Source organism: Lycorma delicatula, chromosome 1, assembly GCF_047948215.1.
Source record: "Lycorma delicatula isolate Av1 chromosome 1, ASM4794821v1, whole genome shotgun sequence".
Lineage (NCBI taxonomy): Eukaryota > Metazoa > Arthropoda > Insecta > Hemiptera > Fulgoridae > Lycorma > Lycorma delicatula.
In genome coordinates this window covers 199,773,528-199,795,681 of record NC_134455.1, presented here as the reverse complement: position 1 = coordinate 199,795,681, position 22,154 = coordinate 199,773,528, and the positions used below count along the sequence as shown (strand labels likewise).

General features: G+C 33.8%; 1 protein-coding gene across 4 annotated transcripts in view; it reads left to right on the top strand.

Annotated features, from left to right (window-relative positions):
- Window positions 1-17,060, top strand: part of LOC142327390 (putative E3 ubiquitin-protein ligase HERC1) — a 314,426-nt gene extending 297,366 nt beyond the window's left edge. For all 4 annotated transcript variants that reach the window (XM_075370430.1, XM_075370438.1, XM_075370422.1 and 1 more), the window contains exons 46-47: window positions 11,620-11,773; window positions 16,248-17,060. In XM_075370430.1, the coding sequence (XP_075226545.1) occupies window positions 11,620-11,773; window positions 16,248-16,442 (349 nt within the window). In that variant the 3' untranslated portion in view covers window positions 16,443-17,060. The remainder of the gene's footprint in view (window positions 1-11,619; window positions 11,774-16,247) is intronic.
- Window positions 17,061-22,154: the final 5,094 nt, after the last annotated feature.

Below are 22,154 nucleotides of genomic sequence, written 5' to 3'. Positions count from 1 at the left end.
CTTACACATGGTATCAGTGATGGGTTCTCAAGGCCACTACGACCTATTGTGCAATGTGTGAGTTGCATGCAGGTGGCCAAATTTTTGTAATTTATTTGAAAAATATTTGTTTGAAAACTGTTTAATTTATTTTCATTATATTTATTTTACAGAAAGAGATCAGTCATCATATTTTTATCTGCTGCCCACTTAATAACTATTATTGTTCAGTCTAAACAACATTTAGACTAAACATAACAACGTTTAGTAAATGTAAACTAAAATTCAACCAAGAGTTAATATAAACATTTTTTTATTCACATAGACGGTTAAATTATAATACTTGATACTAGATAACAATGAGTCCTATTAGCTATCACCCTTTTGTTTATTAATCTCTGGACAAGTTTTAAAAATATTTTTTAGTTTAACGGCGTTTTTCTACTAAAACTATTCATTTTAATTTTGTTGTTCTCCTTTTGTGGTAAAAATATATTTGAACTTCAGAAACAAATATATCAAATACAAATATTTAATTTTAAAAATTATTACTCTTGTTGTGGATAGTTAGGAGCTTTATTTAGTGACAATATTTAATTTAGTATTTATGGTTTTTAATTTAGTGTTTTGATAAAATCAAATCCTAAAATAAGGTGTCCAGTGCTATTACAAAGTGTCTTGTAATTCAGTGTTAGCAGTTTTTCATTTTGTGTTGGAATTAGTTATTAAATACTAAGCGGTTTTAAAAACATTTCTATATTTCAAAATTTCCCCATAATTTTCAAAAAATGTCTGATAGAAAAACAAAACACTTAAAATATCAACTCAATATCAACGACAAAAACAAAGAAATGTTGAAGAGCAAAAACAATTAAAAGGATTGTTATATAAATTTTTGTAACATTTAAAAATACTGAAAGCAAAAATTGCTTTTACAGGATCTCCGAAGCATCTATTTGATACTGAAAAAAACAATAACTTTTTACAATTAATACAAACAATTTCAAAAACTGATATGGTTATGGCAGAACATCCTGGCCCATAGGGGAAGACACCCAGAACCACCCCCTCTGTACCTAGCCCTTGTGGGCTTTACCGGAGATCATCATCAAAACCTTGGAATTTGACATATTTCAGTCCGCCTCAGCCAGGATGCCACTAAGTCTTAAACAAGACTGAATAGATGAAATTACTTAGAAGAAACTGAACTCGTCAAATTCAACATTCTAAATATAAAAATCTACCACAATGTATTGCATCCAAAATTCAAAACAAAGTAATTTTATTAACTTAAATAGAAACTAATATACTTGAAATTGTTCGAAAATCCAAATATTTTTCTATAATATTAGATTCCACATACTCCAGATATATTTCACAGTGAACAAATAGTTATTGTTTGTTTTGTTGCTTGTACAGCTCCAGTAGAAATATATGAATATTTTCTAGGTTTTTGCCCCATATCAGACACAACTAAATAAGGATTTTGTAATTAAAAAATTTGAAGTCCTGAACTGGACATAAAAGACTTAAGAGGGCAAAGTTATGATAACAGCGCAAACATGAAAGGAAAAAGGAATGGTCTTCAAAAAAAATATCATTTAAATCCCAGAGCTTTTTTTGTACTGCATTCAGCTTACAGCCTAAAATTAGTTGTAAATGATGCTGCAAAAATGTTTTTTGAAACTTTACAGTTTTTTAATTTTTTTCAGAAGTTACATGTATTTTTCTCTTCATCCAATTATAGATGGAACGTTTTAACAACAAAATTGCCAAAATTCACCTTGAAACCTTTATCAGAAACGCAATGGGAAATTTGGAGAGAAACCATTATTCCTCTCAAACCCAAGTTGGTGAAATTTATGACTGGTAGAAATAAGTGAAGACAAAACGAGAGACATGAATACCAGAACTATGGCGAATGGTCTTGGTACAAAAATAAAATCATTTAAATTCATATGTTCAATTGTTATATGGCATAACATATTAAACCAGATCAACATAGTAAGTAAATTGTTACGAGAGGCTAAATTAAACATTCAGTCTGCATTGGAAGCATTAGAAAAAGTTAGAAAAAATTTTATAGACTTAAGATGTGATGAAAAATTTGCTGATATTCTTCTGGAAGCAAGAGAACTGACTTCAGTTATTGGCACCAATACAAAATTTCCAAAAACAGATTCATCTAGGATAAAGAAAGAAAATGTATGTTTGATTGCAAACATCATTACAAATGTATCCCAGACCCTGAAAACAATTTTAAAATTTTATTTTTCTTTTCAATAATTGATACAGCAGTAGAGACAGATTAGAGGATAGATTTGAAATATTAAAAGAGTGTACCAACATTTTTAAAATGTTATACAATATTACCAGCATAAAAGATATCAGTAACAAAGATTTACAAAAAAAAACATTGCAAAGATTTGCAGTTAAAGTTGACAGATCCAACAGAAAAAAGATCAGATATTAATGGAAAAGAGCTTTTTGAAGAATTAAGAGTAATGGCGATTTATTTTTACCCCAAAATGATTCCCACTGAGTTGTTGGAATACATTTATGAAAATAATTTGTCTTTAACTTATTCAAATCTTGTGGTTATACTTCACATTTTTTTAACTCTGCCATTGTGAGTGGCTAGTGGTGAAAATTCATTTAATTGAAATTAATAAAAAATTACTAATGATGAACCATGTCACAAGAAAGACTATCAGCACTAGCAATGATTTCAATTGAGTAACAATCAGATGAGTAACTCAATTTAGAATTGTTTATAAAGAAATTTGTGTTGCTTAAAACAAGAAAGAAAGTGTTTTAAACTTTAAACTTACAATTAGTTGTTTTAATGAATTGTACTTAATATTAAGTTATATGTTTTCTTGTTTTTTTTTTCTTATAAACCTTTATATACTTAAAATGTTTTTTAGAAAAGCTTTATTTTGAACATTAATATTTTTTCAAAAAATAATTATTTTTAGATATTTAGAATGTTTATTCAAACTATTAATACTTATATAACACATGACATGCACATACATATTATGTACGAGATACATCAACATTATTAGGTAAGCATTTTCTTTAGTTTGTTAATCCATATCCTTATATTTATCATTGGACAGGTGTAAAAAAAAAATTTTTAGTAGGGGCAGCATTTTTATTTTTGCACACAGCCACACCCTCACAGTAGCCCTATGGGTTCTAACTCTTTGTAGACAGCTTTGTTGGCATGATCCACCACTGCCTGTCTTTCTGATACTTCTTGTTGATGCAGGTTCTTCCAATTCTTCTTTCAATTTTCTGGAGTCTGTCGGTCTTTGATTGTTCATTCAGGTAGTAGAGTGTTTCTGCTGGATATGTGACTTTCCAGTTTTTGTAACTGTGTTGTAGTGTCTTATTTTTGTGTTTATGAATAGACATACTATAAGTGTGCCAGGTTATTTTTGTGCTTTAGCTGGTTTGTTTGTTCTTGTTTAGGTTGAGGTTTATCGTTTAGGTTGTTTGTTATTATTTCTCAGAGTTATTTAAATTTGGTTAATATTTTGATATTATTGCAATTTATGTTTACTTCCTTTAATTGCTTTGGTTTTTGTTGCTTAGTTTTATCTTTTTGAATGATATTTTGGAGGCCAATTTTTATTGTTAACATTTTGAAGTTCTAATAACTGTGTTTTAGCTTCGTCGATGTTCATTTGCTAGCAGTTCTAAGTTGACAAAACCAAGGCAGTTAGTTTTGAATTTTTGGCCTATTTTTATCTTTGGAGGACATTTTTGAAGTGCCCTCATTATAATTTCCAGAATGCAGTTTAATAGTAGCAGTGACAGTGTCCATCGCCTTGATGCAGTCCTGTTTTATTCTCAAACAGTTCCAAGAGTTCACCTCTGAATTTCATTTTTGAGGGTCAGTATTTGTTAGGGTCAGTTTTATCACATTTATTAATTTGGGTTGTGGTCTGAGGTGTCTTAGAATTTTTAGTAGGGATTCTACTAAAAATATATAATTCTACAACAATAATATATAATTCATTTATTCAATGAATAAATTCATTCAGTGAATAAATTTATTCATTCATTTTATTTATAATTAATATATTATAAATTTATAATAATATATATTATTATTATAATAATATATTAATTCTATATGATTGGATGCAATCATATGTGCTTTCTTGACATCTAGAAACATTTACACCATGTCTCTGCTTCTTTTTCTGCTATAATCCATTATTAGCTTGAGATTCATGATCTGGTCTGGACAGCTCCTGCAGGGTCTGAAACCTCCCTGGTATTCTTCTAGTTCTTTCTCAAGTTGTAAATCAATCCTGTTGAGGATGATTCTTGAAAGAATTTTGTATGTTGTGTCTAGGAGTGAGATTCCGCTACATCATTAGGGTCTGTTTTCCTCTGCTTTTTTTATGTAGTGGGTGGATGAGGGCTATTGTCCAGTGTTCTAGTAGTTTTTCCTTGATCCAGATGTTGACAATCTGTTGAAGAGCAATTTTCACTGATCTTCCTGCATGTTTCCAGATCTCTGCAAAGGTCTGATCTTCTGCCACTTTATATCTTCATCTCACCCAGTCTTGGTAGAATTCTTTTATTGTGGGACGGTTGATGTTTTCCAGTGGTGTTGTTATGGGGTTTTGTCAAAGTTTAGGAATTCTGTCAGTTTTTCACTACTTAGAAGTTTGTTGAAATATTTAGCTAGAATTTCCCTGTTGTCTTTATTGTTATGTGCCAGATGATGATGGTTTTTATCCTTTATTAGTAGGGTTCATATTTTTGGAATTGTTTTTTGAAGGTTTTGTGGTAGTCTCTTTGACTTTGTTTTGTTGAATTATTTTTCTATTGATTTCATTGTCTTTATTGTGATGTCTTTTTATTTTCCTTAGGGTTCGGTAGTTTCTTTTCTTTGTTTTACTAGATTTTGGAAGGATGTTTCTGATTTTTGTGGTTGGTGTAATAGCCATGCTTGATGTTAATTTGCATTTGCTGTTCCACCATTAATGCTTTTTACTGACTTTTATTGAGGCCAATTCTTCTTCGATGTTGTTGAATAGGTCTTCAAGTTTATCTATGATTGTTATTTTTTGGTTGCTTGAAATAAGGAAAAAACTTCACATATAATAATATCCGAAAATGCTTGTTTTCGAGATTGGATAGCAAAACTTTTTACCCAGATTTCAGTTCCCCAAATGAAATTAGGTCATACTGAAATTTTTAACGTATGATATGTGGGGTAAATTTGATGGTTTCTTATATTTCTTGACCTGAATAATGAATTAAAACAGGTTCCAGAATACGATATTCTATAGTTTTCATGATATCAAATATTAAATAAAAACATTTGTTACCAAAAATGCATTTTTTTTAGGTTTGAAGTATAACAACTTTGTTAAATGACTAATAAATGCTTAAATTTGCTATCAAAAGTTATAGAAAATTTAATTCTATGAAAATTAATGTAATAAAATCTACGAAAAACAAAAATTAAAAATTAACTTTTATTATTAAAAACAGAACAAGAAAATGTTATGAATTTGTAAAAATTAAAAACAGCTGTTTTTAGTACAATAAATTTAGGTATTTGAAAAATCAAAATATTTTCAGTTTATTTTTAAAAAAGTTACTCACTGTAGTTTATGTTGATTTAATTTACAATAAATTTTCAAAAAGTACATCATTAACATCAGCTTGTTTTCTACGAGTTTCAACTCGTTTCCTTACATTTTCTGTCATCATTCTAATGATATCTTCACATTCCTCAATGAGAGCACAGCATTGAGAATGCAAGCGATCAGTTCATTATGTTTGTCTATGTTTTGCTTATATACCTCGCATTTCATCGATCTCCATAAACAGTAGTCTAAAGGAGTAAGGTCCAGTGATCTTGGCCAATTTACCAATCCTCTACGCCCAATCCATTTACCAGTAAATTTTTCATCTAAGAGTTGTCTTACTTCATTTGTGAATTGTGTTTCTGCTCCATCAAATTGATAGTAAATTTCAGTTCATTTTGCCAATGAGAAATTTTTAAACACTGTATGAAATTCATTGTTTAAAAATTCCAGATAATTTCTCCCTGTGACATGTTAATTAATTAGTTGTCAATCATGCTATAACAAATATTCACTGAAAATCATTGCTGGAAATTTGATTTAACTACAGAACATAGGTTTTCTTTAGACCACCGATGTGAATTCTGTTTATTGATTATGCCCTTATGGGTAAAAGTAGCTTCTGCAAATTGTATGAACGGAATTAAGTGGTAATTATCATTATTAACAAAACTGCAGATGTTTGGCATGATCACCAAACTGGAGGTGACTTTCTGAACATGATAAGGACAAATTTTGTGAGCATGTAATGCCCTCCATATTGTACTTTTTGGATTGTTGAGTCATGTAGAAATGCTTGGTATGCTTGTTGTAGGACTAAACTGTACCACCTGAAGAATGTTTTCCCTTGTATCACCATGTACCATTCCACAAGTGTGTATACCGAATGTCCCACAAAGAAATGGAGAAACTTTCAAGACATGTTCTACTGGTGAAAATAATGAAAAAAGTTCATGTAAATATAGGTCAGGAAATTCTTTGTTGTTATGGCTAGTGAAAGATTTCACCTGGATTTCAGCTCTTCTAATAAAAAGAAGCCCTACTGTAATTTTTGGGACCCATCTTAAGGAGTAAAGTTTATGGTTTCTTATGTAATTTGAGCTGGGAAGTTGGATAAAACAGGTCCTAGAACTGTAACTCCAGTAGCTTTTAAGGTGTTCTACATAAAACACAAAATTTGATGTCAAAAAACAAACTTTTTTTGGTTTGTAGTAGAATAGCTTTGTTAAGTGACTAATAAATGCGGAAAATTTATTAACAAAACTAGTCGACAATTTTATTTTGAGAAAATTAATGTAAATTTATTCAATAAAAAGTAAATAAAAACTTTTAAAAATCTGTTTTTTGTTGAAACAAAACCAACATATTTATTAAAAAATTCTTAAAATATCTTCATTTTTAGATCTCTGTAAGCTAGAAATGTAAAAATCTCAGAGGTATTAAGGTTCTCCAATGTATATTTAACTTAAGTTTTTTTTATCAATACCCAGCTATATAGCTTGAATCACATTTTCAGTTATTTTTACCACAATTTTTTTAAATTATTTTAATTTTATTGAAGCATGTAATTTGTAAAAAAAACTTCAAAATAAAATTCTAGGTAAATAGAACATAGAGAAAATAAAGCTGAATTGAAGAAAAGATTTTCCTGACCACTCTGTTAATGAACAGACTTATGAAAAATGATCCCTCAATGTTGGTCAAACTCCAGCTTAAGGGGGTTGAGTTCAACTCTATTAATGGGTTATGTTGTACAAGTAATTCTCCAATTATTATTCTCTGGAAAAAACTATTACTTATACAATTAAGTTTGGATAATTTTTTATGTTACCAGAAATAATTGGGTAATCAATTACCAATTTAAAAAAAAGAATTCTTACATTTATGAACACATTAATAAATTTTTATTTTTATATAAAAATAAAAATATTTTTCAAATTTTAATCATGGAATTCATTTTCTTAAATTAAAATTACTGGCTATAACAAGTAAAGTAAATATTTCTTATTAAATAAAATGAATTATGCCCTCACACAGTTGAATAATGATACAGAATGACATGTGATAATCAGACTAACTGATAGGAAAGTTGTCAAATAGAGAAAACAAACAAAAAAAAACCTTTTAGCACGCTGGAAGGCAGAGATAAATTTCACTGGTGCTAAGTAGGGGATAAAAAATAATTCCCACCTTAACGTTAAGAAAAACTTCAAATTTACTCAATACGACAATGGTTGCATGTGAAAAAAGTTTCACACGTTTAGCATATGACAAGCCCCATCTTGCAAATCCAGCAACATTTTGGTCATCTCTAGTCATAAGGGTTGGTTATCAAAAATTGTTTCAGACAAAAGTTTTAAGTAATGTTTAGAGGACAACGACCACTTTAAACCAATTCAATATTGTGCCTATTAAGGGAGGTATGGATTTTTTTTGTCTTTGTAAACCCATTTTTTCCACCCCCTGGACTAGTGATTGGTGATATCAAAAGATTTTACTTAGATAAGTTTTAGTCCCTTATCCAAAGCATAGTAGGAACTTTAAACGAATTTGATATTTTACTTAATAAAAAAGTTATAGCAATATTTTGTTTTTTCAAAAAAGCCACCCCATTTCCACCCTCATGGTTTAATTTTCGACTGAGATTTTGGATCGAGTTATTTTTAGGGAACAATTTTGAAAGTGACTGGGACAAAATTACAGCAGTTATAATTTCCACAAGAAAGTGAAATACATATATAAATTTTTAAGCTGATGGTGGTTTTGGGGTGTGGGGGATGTGAAACACGAAGATATGTCAAATTTTCTGAAAGTTGAATCATGGTACCCATTACAACAGGTAGCTTTCTTAAAATCTGCCTAATCTTTTTTTGATATCTACCTAAAAAGAGTGAGAAACAGTAAGGAGCTATAAAGGGTCCAATTATCAGCTTAGATAACATCGCATATTAAAACAGCTACATCTGTTGAAGTGAATTTCATTTTTAGTGTTATGTTTTTTGTTGTCCAGTTTTGTGAGTTCTTGTGTTTTTAACTTTTACAACTTTTTAATCAGAATGGTTTTTTTGTATGCTCATTTGTAATTTTAATTAGGAAATTTTCTTGATTAGTGAATCAAGAATTTGATTATAATCTTGTATCCAGTAGTTTTTTATTCATTATTTTATGTACCGCATAAAAAATACAAGATTATATGCCACGTTAACAAAACAGTTCAACAATACATCTGCAATGTGTTGTTCAAAATACATCCCAGAAGCTTATTACTTAGGTTGAGAGTGACTTCACCAAAAGCATATATAGACTAGATATATACACATTCAAACTCGGACACATTAAATGCATAGCTTTAACAACTATGACAATCAAACTTTGCAGATCATTACTTAGAATTTGGACAACATACATACAGAGCTGTAAATCACTAATACAGATTTTACATATAATACATAAAAACTGAGACCTCCGCACTCTTGAACAAGCGAATAACTTAGTATTACTCAGCCATAGTGAAGGAATTTCTTAACCATGAATATGGACATTATCAACATTCAGCAGCTATGATGAGAGATTTATATAATGGCTAAAAAATATCCTCTAGCAGCACATTTTCATTCAGTTAGAAAGTGAATTTTTTTTGCATTTATTTTTTCAAAAATATAATTCCTTGGATTTATAAAGAGTTTACATTATGATTATTGAAAACAGGATTTCATACATTTTGTTTGCCTAAAATATTTATGCAACCTCAGCAGTTATTAAATTTATATAAACTTAAACAAATTAGGTGATTTTACGATATGGGCCAGTTCAAGTTCTTGATTTGTATACAGGTGATTTAAAGAAACAGGAAATTTAAAAAATTAAATAATGTTAATGAAAAATTTTTTTTTTAGAAAATGAATTTTATTTCATGTAAGTGTACAAATGTTGCCATTTTAGGATACATACATTATAATTTATTTTTTTAAGATGACATCTTCTAGGTGACCTCTTCTACGTAAACACTCACGAAGTCTCTTCGTTAAATTGTTCATGGTTTGATGGAACATCTCAACTGGAATTTCCGCAATTGCTTCTCAGATCTTTGGCTTCAGTTCTTCCGTTGTAGCAGGTCTACTGTGGAACACTTTGCTTTTAAGGTGACCCCACAAAAAGTAATCGCAAGCTGAGAGATCAGGCGATCTAATGTCACCATTTCGTGAAATGACACGTTGTCCAAACAATCGGCGTACAGCTGCCATCGATATTCGTGCAGTATGTGACGTTGCTCTGTCTTGTTGAAACCAGGCTGTATTAAGAATTGGTGGAAATCTCTTTTGTTGTTCCACAACAAAGTTTTCAAGCATGGCTACGTAACGAGGCGACGTTACTGTAATCGCAAGACCATTGTCATCCTCAAAAAAATAAGGGCCTATAACGCTGTAAGATGACATAGCACACGACACGGTCACTTTCTGGCTGTGCAATGGACGCTGGTGTAGCTGCGTAGGATTTTCTTGTGCCCAGTATCTGAAATTTTGCTTGTTAACAAATCCACTGAGGTGGAAATGCACTTCGTCTGACATCCACAGTTTGTGAACAAACTCTTCGTTATCATTTATCTTCTGAAGCATTACATTACAGAATTGTGCTCGCACAACTGCATCGTTCGGTTTCAGTTCCTGGACGATCTGCAACTTTTATGGATGGTATTGCAAGTGCTTCACTCATTCTTCGAACACTTGAACTATGCAATTGTAACGATGCTGAGAGATGACGGATTGACCGATGTGGACTTCGTGTGACAGCATCTTGTAAAGCTTGAACATTCTGTGGTGTATGGACGGTTCGCTCACGGCCTGGAGGTTTCTTTTTCATTGCCGAACCAGTTTCCTCAAAATTAGATATCCATGTTTTAATTGCATGTGCTGATGGAACACGGTCATGCTGTCCCAGATTAAAATGATGGCGAAATTCTTTACACGCTCCCTCCACACTGTCATTGTTTTTGTAAAACGCTTTGATAGCAAATGCACATTGCGCACCACTCCAAGGATCCATGACAACTAAATGGCAGGTTAGGTTAGAGAGGCTGGCACCACTTATCAAGTGGTACCAATCGCCCACGGCTACCAACACAACTTTCAAAATGTCCCTTTTCTTTGAATCACTCTGTATAAGCTACATGTGCAGACTTGTTATTTTTTGTTCTGTTATATTGATATCAGTTTAGTATACATTCCAAAACAGCTACTGTATAATTGGTCTACAGAAATAATAAAAAAAATCACATTTTAAAAAAGCATATGCCTGATGAGTCTAAAGTCACTATTAAATTGCATATTACTCAGCAGAGTCTTTTTCAGCTGATCTGTGTAACATTTGTTCTATACTTTTTTCCTTTCTAGCATAAGTTTATCTGATGATTCATCCATTATATTTTTCTGCTACTTTAAATTTAATCTTATCTTTTGCAGTTTCATCTCTATTTTATTTATCAGATATTTTTATTTATAGCTTTTAACGTGTATTAATTTGTGTAGTTTAATATTATAAAATAAATTATGTAAATCAGTTGTAATCAAATTACTCAATTTCTCTACATTAAGGTACAATTATTTGTTTCCTTCTCGTAGCAGCGATTATATTCTTTAAAATTATGCACATAACATCAGCTAAAAACATTGTGTTTTATATACTATTGTATGTTCTTATTTTAATAGTGCAAAAATATATGGTTCAGTTTTTCTTACAGACAAGTACAGATGATTAAAGATTTCTATTTCATTTTTTGTTGTGGTGTAATTATTTTACTAGTCTTCAAAGTGTAAATGATATATGTTCTTACATTTCATTAAATGATGCTCATATGATGTGATTGTGTGAAATGTGTCTATTTAAATGTAATTTTATAAAATTATTTACATGACTTCAGCACTTCTGTGTCATACATCTGTTTTATGAACTACCATCAGAAAAATCAGATGTTATTCGAAGTAATAATATTTTAACTGACACCAGTATTTGTTTATTTTTAAAGGTATCGTGATTTAGAAGAAAGTAATGTTTTGGTGCAGTGGTTGTGGTCAGTACTTGAGAGCTTCTCAGATTCTGAGAGAGTGCTGTTCATGAGATTTGTATCTGGGCGATCTCGCCTTCCAGCTAACTTGGCTGACCTCTCTCAGCGATTTCAGGTACATGTTTACCTAATTCTTAATTTTAGTTTTGCTTTTGAAGTTTGATATTGAGTGAAAATGTAAACAGTCTAAATTCACTATCATGGAGCTATTGAAGCCTTCATTACTTTATTTATTTGACCTAAGGAGTACCAAGCCTTCTTTTGAAACTGAAGAATTGACGCCTTTTTTAAAAAGTATAATTACACTTTACACTACTGCATCATTTGAGTGCAATTCATAGAAATTTATTCTTATATAATATAATGGTATGCTTCCAGTTGTTTGAAGTATGCATTACCAACTGTAAACAGACAATTGAAATTTCATTTTTTGATAAGAATACACATGTAAAATGCAAATCTTCATGTTAAGAAAAGCCATAGGAAAGTGTCCTCATTCCTTTGCTCTTCTTATTATTTATTACTTATTTGTCTCAAAATTTTGAACCATTCTGTATACCCAAAGATGATTACTTAAAAGAACTAGAAAATTTTTCATAGCAGTTCAATAAATTATTCACTTGATGAATTGTAACTACCTAACTTTAAATAGAAGTTAAACTGTTGCATTGTACCACTCAGTAGATGTAACATTGCTAATTGATGGATTAAATTTCTATTAATCATAGCAATAGCACTCTCTTGCTCACAGTGTGAAATTTCTGGATGGTTAGTTGTGTGATAACTGTTCTGGAATATTGCACATTGAATTCAATTGCAACAAAATCATATCGCTGTTTTGCTTTGAAGCATTTTAATAAAATGTTAAGCTTGTCAACAATGTTAAATATTTATCGTGCCCATATATATTCTCATCTGAAATATATCATATAATAATATTTTATTTATATATCATATAATATTTTCAGAGATAAAAATTAACTGTTTGATCATGGATTGTTATAAATATGAATCATGAAGACAACTATTAAATTTAGTAAATTGAAAATATTATCTTATCTGTATATTTATATGCTTGAATGTGCAATTTTAGAAAAAGAAATTGTCATTTATTCTTAAAAAAATAACATTATACATCTCTTTCAAATCAAACAACAGAACTTTTTTTATGTAAGTCAACATAATTCTTTGGTACAAGAGGATGGAACTTGTTATCCTTCTGTTGCCATTTGTAATAAAGTACTGGCCCATTTTAAAGGTATGCCGATCAGTTTATTTGAAGTGAAGTTAAAAAGTTTTCTTTTACATAATTAATATTTACTCTATTGATGAGTTTTTAAATAATAGTAAAGAAAATGTAGTATAAAAGCTATGAATTTTCTGCATTTTCATTAGCATCCTCTTAATTGTTTCTTTGTTATCATTTTTTATACTGTCGCTGAATGGCTTTGATGGCACATGGCACTTACTAATTTTATGGTAGCCCTGAAAAGGACCATTTTTGTCGTCAATTGGCTTTGACGGCTCATGGTAATTGCTAACCTTATGGTAGCCCTGAGAGGGGCTGTTGTCGTCAAATGATTTTGATGGCTCATAATTCATAAGCTTGTGGTGGCCCTGAAAAGGGATGTTTTTTGCATTAGCTCTGAGAAGAGCTGTTGGGTCCGGAAGCTGGTCTCCGGCAAAGTCAGAGAGTTGTGGCTCATCCATTGAAGTCAGATTGGGCTTTCCCTTAGCGGCAGTTGGGTCCCCACTACAGTGTGGCAGTAGTAGCCCCCAGAGCCCTGCAGTGTCGGGTCGGCTTCAATTGTCCTTCATGGGTGCAGCCAAGGCGTTTCTCCCCGAGCGATCCCATGCTGGGCCAGCTATTGCTGCTGAGTCCACTGGCCAGGGCGATTAAAGCCCGGCAAGCTGGAGCGGGAAGGTAGCGTCCATGTCCAGCGGCTTCTGTAGTGGGCCAAGGGATGTTCCAGTGGGGATATTGGCATCTGCCAGGAGGTCCCACATTGAGCTGGCCAGGGAACTTCTTTTGTCTTCTTCCATCTTCTTCTTCTTCTTGGTCTTCTCCAGGTGGTGGTCGATGATGAATTGAAATTTCGCTCTCGTGCACACTCTTTTATTGGAGCCTGAGAGTGGTGAGGCTGAGCGCTGCTATGGTGGAAGAAGAACTGCGCGGTGGTAGTGATGCTTGTATCAGCGCGTCCATATACTGTGTGTCAGCTCACATCTGAGTTGCTATACCGTGTTCGTCTGCTAATATTAAATTAGGCATATATGTTGTAACAATATTTAATATCTTCACATATTTATTTTAATATTATTTCATAAATGAAACATGTTTCTAAAGTAAGATCCGTTTTGAAATAAAAACAAAAGTGAAAAATATAAACAAACTTTATTCTTTAAGTATAAGAACTACTGTTATTTACTACTTTTCTATGTAGCTGCCTTCAACTTCAATAGTTTTTTCATAGTGTTTCACTAGTTCCTTCATTCTCTCTTCAAGAAATTTCACCACCAAATGACATGCAGTTATACCATTTTTCAGTTTGTTGTCATTTGTGATGACAAAAAAACCATTGCTTAAAGTGAAAAAAAAAATGAAATTTTACCAATCATATGTTTATTTGATTTTCTGAAAATATACTGCAATACTGTCTTACTTTAGCATTAGTCATAATATTTGGCCCACAAACATCACAAATTTCCCTGTGAATTTCAGCTGCAGTTGACTGCTTGCAATCAAAAAATTGATTACTCTTCGTACTTCACACTCAGCAGGATCACAAATTGGTAGTGCTCATTATTAAAGGATGAAAATAAACAAGTAACAACTGAATGGCTAAACTATTATTGCTGACTATTGCTATTATTGCTAACAGAACAGGTGACTGTTGGTTGACATAACTGAGCTATGCAAGCACTATCTATTTACATCAAGTTTATAGGCAGCAAATTAAAGACAAATTTATTTTTAAAATCGCGCTTCTATTTATATCTTAAATATTTAATATGAACTTTAATGGCTTCTATTTTTATTTTATAATTAATTGTATATTTTGTGAAAATTGTGGTTTCCATTGATTTGTCAAGACAAATGCCAAAACAGCTGCTTTTTTATCTTTGGCATATAGAACATAACAAATTTTATAAATCTTTAATTATATTTTTCCCATTGCTGTCTTTTCCTTGAAGTTTGTATTGCATTTTAGTTCATCTATAACTTTTTTGTTGGTTGTGCATTTTCAGTTATATTACTCATCCAATTATTTAGCCCTATAAAAAAATCTGTAGCTTCTTTTGTCCTTGAAACAGCCTGAAAAGATTACTGCGATATCTTTGTTCAGTAGAGAGTGGTATCCTGGTGACTGAAGACATATTTTCAGTTCTCGGCGGATTATTGATTTTGCAAAGTGGTTGAAAAAATGAGTTTGTATCAAATTTTGTTTGAAAACCAGGAAATCAGGTTTGGAGATTTATGAACTCTTAAAAACAGCTCTCGGGAATAAATGTGAGAGCTGGTCAAATATTTTTATCTCATTCATCAGATTCAAAGATGGCTGCTAATCAGTCAAAGATGACCCAGACTGGCTGGCCTTTTTCTTCAAAATCCAATGAAAACATGTATGATTTAGTGTGCTCTGACCATAGACTTAAAATTAGGAAGATGGCTGATGAACTGAATTTAAGTTTTCACATGGATCAGTCAATTTTAACTGAAGATCTGAACATGCATCGAGTGTCCATGAAATTCATTCTGAGATTGTTATCAGAACAGCAGAAACAACACCAATAGTTTCCAAGAACTAATTAATCAGGCCGAAACTGACCCTGATTTGTTGCATAGGTTAATTATAAGTGACATATCAAATTTGTGGGTATGGCAGAAACAAAGGCACAATTATTGCCGAGGAAGGGTCTAAGTTTACCACAACCAAAAAAAGCGCAACAAAGTTGGTCGAATGTGAAGACAATGTTGGTAGTTATCTTCAATTTGACGGTTATTGTGCTTCATGAATTTGCCCCTACGAGACAGATAGTCAACTAGGAATACTATAAAAGTGTCTTCAGCATTTGTGTGAAAATATGAGGCATAAAAGGCCTCACTCTGGCGAGAATTAATTCCTCCACCATGACAAAGCACTGGTTCATTGTGTGTTCACAATCCCAGAATTTTTCTGAAAATTCTTGTGCTTTCACAACCCTCCTATTCTCCTGATTTAGCCCTGCCAATTTCTATCAGTATCCTAAATTGATCTTTCGCTGAAAGGGAATCAATTTGACTGAATTGAAGACATTCAGGCAAATGCAGAGAGGGTTCTTAATAGCCTTAAGAAAAAAGATTTCCAGGAAATGCTTTCAAAAGTGGTAACACTATTTGAGACTGTTCAGTCAGAAGAGGATAACTTTGAAGGAGATCCATTACAACAGCCTGGAAGTACTGCCATTTTGCAATTACAACCAGTCTTTAAGCTTTCCAATCACACCTCATAATATTTACTAAATAAGACTGATTATAATTAGCATTAGGGTACATTCACTGTTATTTGTTTGTGTTTATTTAATAATTTATTCTTATTTTTTTATAGATAATGAAAGTAGATCGAGCAGTTGATGGACTTCCCACAGCACAGACTTGTTTTTTTCAACTTCGGCTTCCTCCATATAGCAATCCAGATACCCTTGCTGAGCGATTACGATATGCTATAAATAACTGTCGTTCAATTGACATGGATAATTATATGTTGACACGTAATGCTGATGTTGGATCAGATGATGAATAGTATCGGACATTAACCAAGTTTTGTTATTAATAATGATGTAATTGTGGCTTTCTAATGTTAATCAGTTAATACTATTTTATTGAGGTATTTCATTGCAGCTTCATAAAATTCTGATATAGTTACACATCAGATTACAAAATGTTTGGAGTTTTTAATGCATACTTCTGACCTAATCATTTGTTATCTGTATACATATTTTTAGTTGGAATTTTTTTTAAAAATTATTTGTTTTTTATAAGTGTGTAGTTTAGAAAAATGTTTGCAAGTATGTATATTCTAAGAAATTATTAATTTTTTGCTTAGTATTTTTTTTTTTTTTTACTTCCCTAAGAAGTAAATAATTATAAATATTAAAAAAGAGAATTATTTGTAATGTATGAGTATATTGTTTATTATATATTTATGAGTAAGTATCTTATTGTAATAGCTATTAGGATATTGTTACTTATCCATGTTACCATTTTTTTTCTCTTTTTTTTATTTACGGACTATTTTACTATTAATGCAGAAGTATCTTGTTTCGAATATTCACATTTCATTTTGCAATTAATTGCGAATTGGAAATGTATTTGAAAATATTTATTTATGTTTTATGAAAAATATATTTCATTATTATTACTTTGTTGTCATTTAACATTGCTTGAGTGTTACTTTTAATCCCTTCTCTATCAGTCATGTCACCCTCTTTGGTAATATTTTAAATTTAAATCCACTGTGTTGATTGCATAGGTTTAGTCACATTTGAATTACAATCCACAACAATGCTATTTATTCAACTGATTGCTGTAATCTTGTACAAAAATGTTTTAAGTATAACTAATTTTTATTTTTTTTTTTTTTTATTTTAAAGAAAATGGTTTTTGTCACTTTAATTTTGAGATTTAAGAAAAATGTTACCTTCTTTTATTCACAAATTTAGCAATTTCTTATGTTTGTTTTACATTCTTGAACTACTTTAATTGTATTAACATTTTAAAAGATTGGAATGATTTTTGTGCAGCAAACCTACTGTTAATTAACATACAGACAATTAATTTTTGTGAATCATGTCCTCAGAAAATGGTATGATGAATTCTTTAAATCCTTAGAAGACAGGAACTTTCACTGCTTATCTGATAAATTGGAACACTTCCCGATTATTCCACAGATCTTAAGTGATCATGTCAGCATTTTAATGGTTGATTCATACAAAGTGGATTATTATAAATGAAGGAGTAAAGTCATGCAATTTAAAATTGCGTCTTATGATTACAGTTTTTTTTTTTTACGGGCATCGACTGCTAAGGCAATTAGCTCTTGTCACATTTTAAAAAAAAAGAAAAAGGTTAGTATCACCATCAGGGTCGTCATATGTAAGGGTGTAAAGGGCCCTTATATTTTATTTGAAAAAACAAAATACACAAAACATTAATCCACAACAATAAACAACACTTATGGGGTGTAAAGGGCCCTGATCTTAAAATTTGAAAAAATAGCATAAAGTACGTAAATGGAAAATATTAGTCTTTACAATGCCATTATCTCCCTCTACCTGTCTCAGTTATTTATTTAAGCACACTCGGGGCAACCAGAACCGGCGTTAAGCAGCATATCAGTCGCCCTAGGATGCCGTGGCAGTTGACTTCCCTTATAAACAGTCCCGTAGGACGTAACCCATCGGGGTCCTACCAGCGTCATAAGAGCAATCTGACCACCTGTTCAGGACGGACAAAAAGCCCATCGGCTTTTTGGCCGTCACTTCAACCGTGGCGCCAGTTCTAAAGGAGGTATCAATCCGTTTCCTTAATCGTTAAAATTTTCGTATGTGCAGGTGGCCGCAAAATCCTGTCCTTAAATACGGCTTATAGATGTAATTCGGCCGAAAACTTGCATCTCCAAGAACATTCAGAGCCCCGTTAGCCATTTGCATGTATTGTACGTAAGTACAGCTGTTGTCGCCCTGGACGTGGAACGTAGGTGTTGTGTTCCGGACCTGGGGATTATCTCCCTCAGGGTATTATTATTATTATTATTGTTTTTTTTTTTAATAGTCATTGGGCATATATTACCAAGATCATTGCCCTTGTCAATTCCCAAAACAAAGAGTACGAATAAACGATAACATAATTAAAGGTATAAAGTAAAAAAAAAATTATACACATATAAAATCATTTAGTCCTGATAAAAGCTCACACAACCGAATGGTATATAAACGGTCCCGTTCCGTACAAAACTAGAAATAAAACAAATCCTCTCTGGTCATAGAGTATATGTCGAAGACATGCCTTCGAAAATTAAATTTAAATACAGTAGAAGAAACTGAGAACGAGAGGTGCTATAGGTGCTGGGCAACCGGGCATGGCAGAAGGGACTGCAGTGGCCCTGACAGGTCCCATTTGTGTTTTAACTGCGGGGGTCAGGGTCACTCGATCAGGGACTGCCGTGAGGCCACCAAATGTCTAGACTGCGATAGCCGGTCACATAGGACTGGAAGCACAGGATGTAGAAAGCCGCATGATTAAAGTGCTTTTACTGAATAACAACAGGAGTTTACTTTCGGTGACCTTGCAGAGGAAATTGCCACGAGAGGTGAATATGACTTTATTGTAGCCACGGAGCCCAATACAGGTTCGGCGGCCAGGTCGCAGTGGGTTCAGGACAGAAATGTCGTGGTAGCCATCAGACGAGTAGCCAACAACAGGGATTTCGGACTTTATCTCAGAGAGGATGATATTGTTGCCGTCGAACTATGCGATTTGATTTTGGTGGGGACTTACATCAGTCCAAACTGTGCTTTGGATCAGTTCCAAGATAGAATTTTTAGTCTACAGCGCATAGTCATGCAGTCTAGGAAACGCGTATTAATACTCGGTGATTTTAGCTGCAGAGCAACGGCGGCTGGCGCCGTCTCATCCAATGTAAGAGGTAGAATACTAGAGGAATTCCTGGCTACTACAGGGGCGACGTGCATAAATGACGGAACACCTACGTACAATGCCAGAGGGCACACATCAATAATAGACCTAGCAATCATCGATAACAGAATACATCCGGACACAGTAGTCTTTAAAGTATTGACGGAAGAGACGGCGAGTGATCACAAGGCGGTAGCCGTAGATATCAATGATCAAGTTACAGGAAGCACTCAACAAAATGTCACACCAAGATGGTCGAACAACCAAATTCAAAGGATCGTAAGGAATGCGGCTCGTAGAATCGCAGAGTGCATGCAAATAGATCCTATCAGTTTTCAAAACATTATCACCGATGAAATTTCCAGAATCCCATGTAATGCAACAAGGCATACTACTGTGTATTGGTGGAATGGTGATATAGCTAGCCAAAGAGGTTATACGCACAGATGTAAGAGGAAAGCGCAGAGGCTTCGCACCCACTTCGGTATAAATGAAGAAAGTAGTAGAGCCATGGAAGAATATAGAACCGCCAGAAAACGCCTAAATTACCTTATTAAACTAGCTAAACGCAAGAAGTGGCAAGAACTGTGTAAAGACCTGGATAACGACCCTTGGGGTAAAGCATTCCAAATCATAGCAAAACGTCTTGGTCGGCAAGCTCCAATACTAAACAGTGATGAAGCTATAAAACAGCTAAGAACCTTATTCCCCAGGGAGGATAATGGAAATGGAGCGATACTTGAATGCGAAAGGGGTAGATTCGATCAACAAGAGGTGTTAAATGCGATCAAGAAACTCAGCAATAAGAAAAGCCCAGGACCAGACGGTATACCAGCAGCAATTCTTAAGGGTCTGGCAGAAGCTGTTCCCTGGGAGATTGTGGACGTGGCCAGCTTTGGACTTCAAAACCGCATGTTTACAAGCTGCTGGAAGGCGGCAAGAACCGTCTTCCTGCCCAAGCAAGCCGCGAATATAGATCAAGCTGGATACCGGCCCATAAGTCTTATCAATAATATGGGGAAGATGGTTGAACGACTTATAGCCTCCAGACTACAGAATGAGTTAGAGGAGAAGAACTGCTTACACCAAGAACAGTATGGCTTTAGGAAAGGGCGTTCCACGATACAGGCGATTAAGAGAGTTACGGAATGGGCAACAGCAGCCAAAAGCGGTACTCGAAGATCTAGAAGTCTGCCATTACTTGTGTTACTGGATGTAAAAAACGCATTTGGATCTGTACCGTGGCCGGCGAATATTGATGCTCTAATAAACACGAACATCAGTGATTACATTGTAAATCAGATTAATCAGTACTTACACGATAGACATACTGAGGTCAAGACTGTTGAGGACACGGTAAATTTTCAGATGTTTGGCGACGTTCCTCAGGGGTGCGTTCTAGTACCCATACTCTGGAATGCTTTCTATGATGGAATATTCAGGCTTCCTTATCCGGAAGGAGTGAGGATTGTCGGCTATGCAGATGACGTTGCGGTACTGGTGGAGGATAGGGAAGTGATTAAGGCAAATCAGGCCTTACAACTATTAGACGAATGGTTAGATAAGAACCAACTCCAAGTAGCCCCAGCTAAGTCAAAATGCATTTTGCTCTCTGGTAGCAGAAGAGTCAGAGGAAAAAATATAGAAATAAGGGAGGAAATTATTCTTGAAGTCAGTAACGTCAAATACTTGGGCGTATTCATAGATAAGAGTCTAAAGTACGGTTATCACATAGATATCATTTGTCAAAAGGTGGCCCCTACAATTAAGGCTCTAAGAGGTCTATTTAATAACCACTGTGCACCGAAACTGGTGGTCAGAAGGTTGATCACAACGGCAATGATGTCATCTATCTTATACACGGCACCAGTCTGGGGCACTGCAATGAATGTACAACGCAATAAACGCAAACTTAGAAGCGTGCACAGAGTATAGCACTAATACGAGTTGTCTCAGGATATAGAACAATTTCTTACGATGCGTTATGTGTCTTAGCTGAAACGCCTCCCATTGAATTACAGATAAAAGGCCGAAGCATGAGGGCGGCAGGTGTGCCAAGAGCCGAGGTAGAAGACACAGTCGTTAGCAACTGGCAAACCGCATGGTCATCCGCTCAAACAGGAGAGTGGACAAGGAGAATTATTCCCAATCTGAAAGAGTGGTTGGGTAGAGAGAAAGGCGGACTAAATTTCCACACCACTGAGTTGATGACAGGACATGGGTCGTTCGGGAAATACCTTAATAGAATCGGGTAAAGGCAGATGTCAAGGTGTCCGTACTATCAGGAAGAAGACGACGCGGAACACACCGTATTCAACTGCTATAGATGGGAGGGTCTCAGACATGAAATAAGGCATAATAACCTGACACCTGACAACCTGGTTAGCTGGCTAATGCAATCCAATAACAACTGGGATTGGTTTTCCAATTTTGCGAGCACCGTCCTCAAATTGAAAGAGGAAGAGGAGAGGCATTACAGACGATAGGCGCGAAGATAGGGCAGGGAGGACAGTCCCACCCCGGAGGGCCCGTATGCTTAGGTATGCGGGTTCCGGTGATGGGGTGGGAACTCCTGGGGTTGCTTGAAAGGGATAAAGAAAAGACCGAGTCCCGGCTGGCGGTGTCGGTTCCTGGGGGAGCTTCGAGGCTTGCTGGGGCTGGCGCCGCCGGTTTGAGGCAGGCATAGAAGAGTAAAGACCGAGTTGCTGACACTCCTCACATACCGGTTGATTGGTGCCCGTCAACATATAATTAGATGTTAGGTTCGTATGTCGTATTCGCAATCGTGTTATAACAACCTGCTCTCTCCTTTTGATCG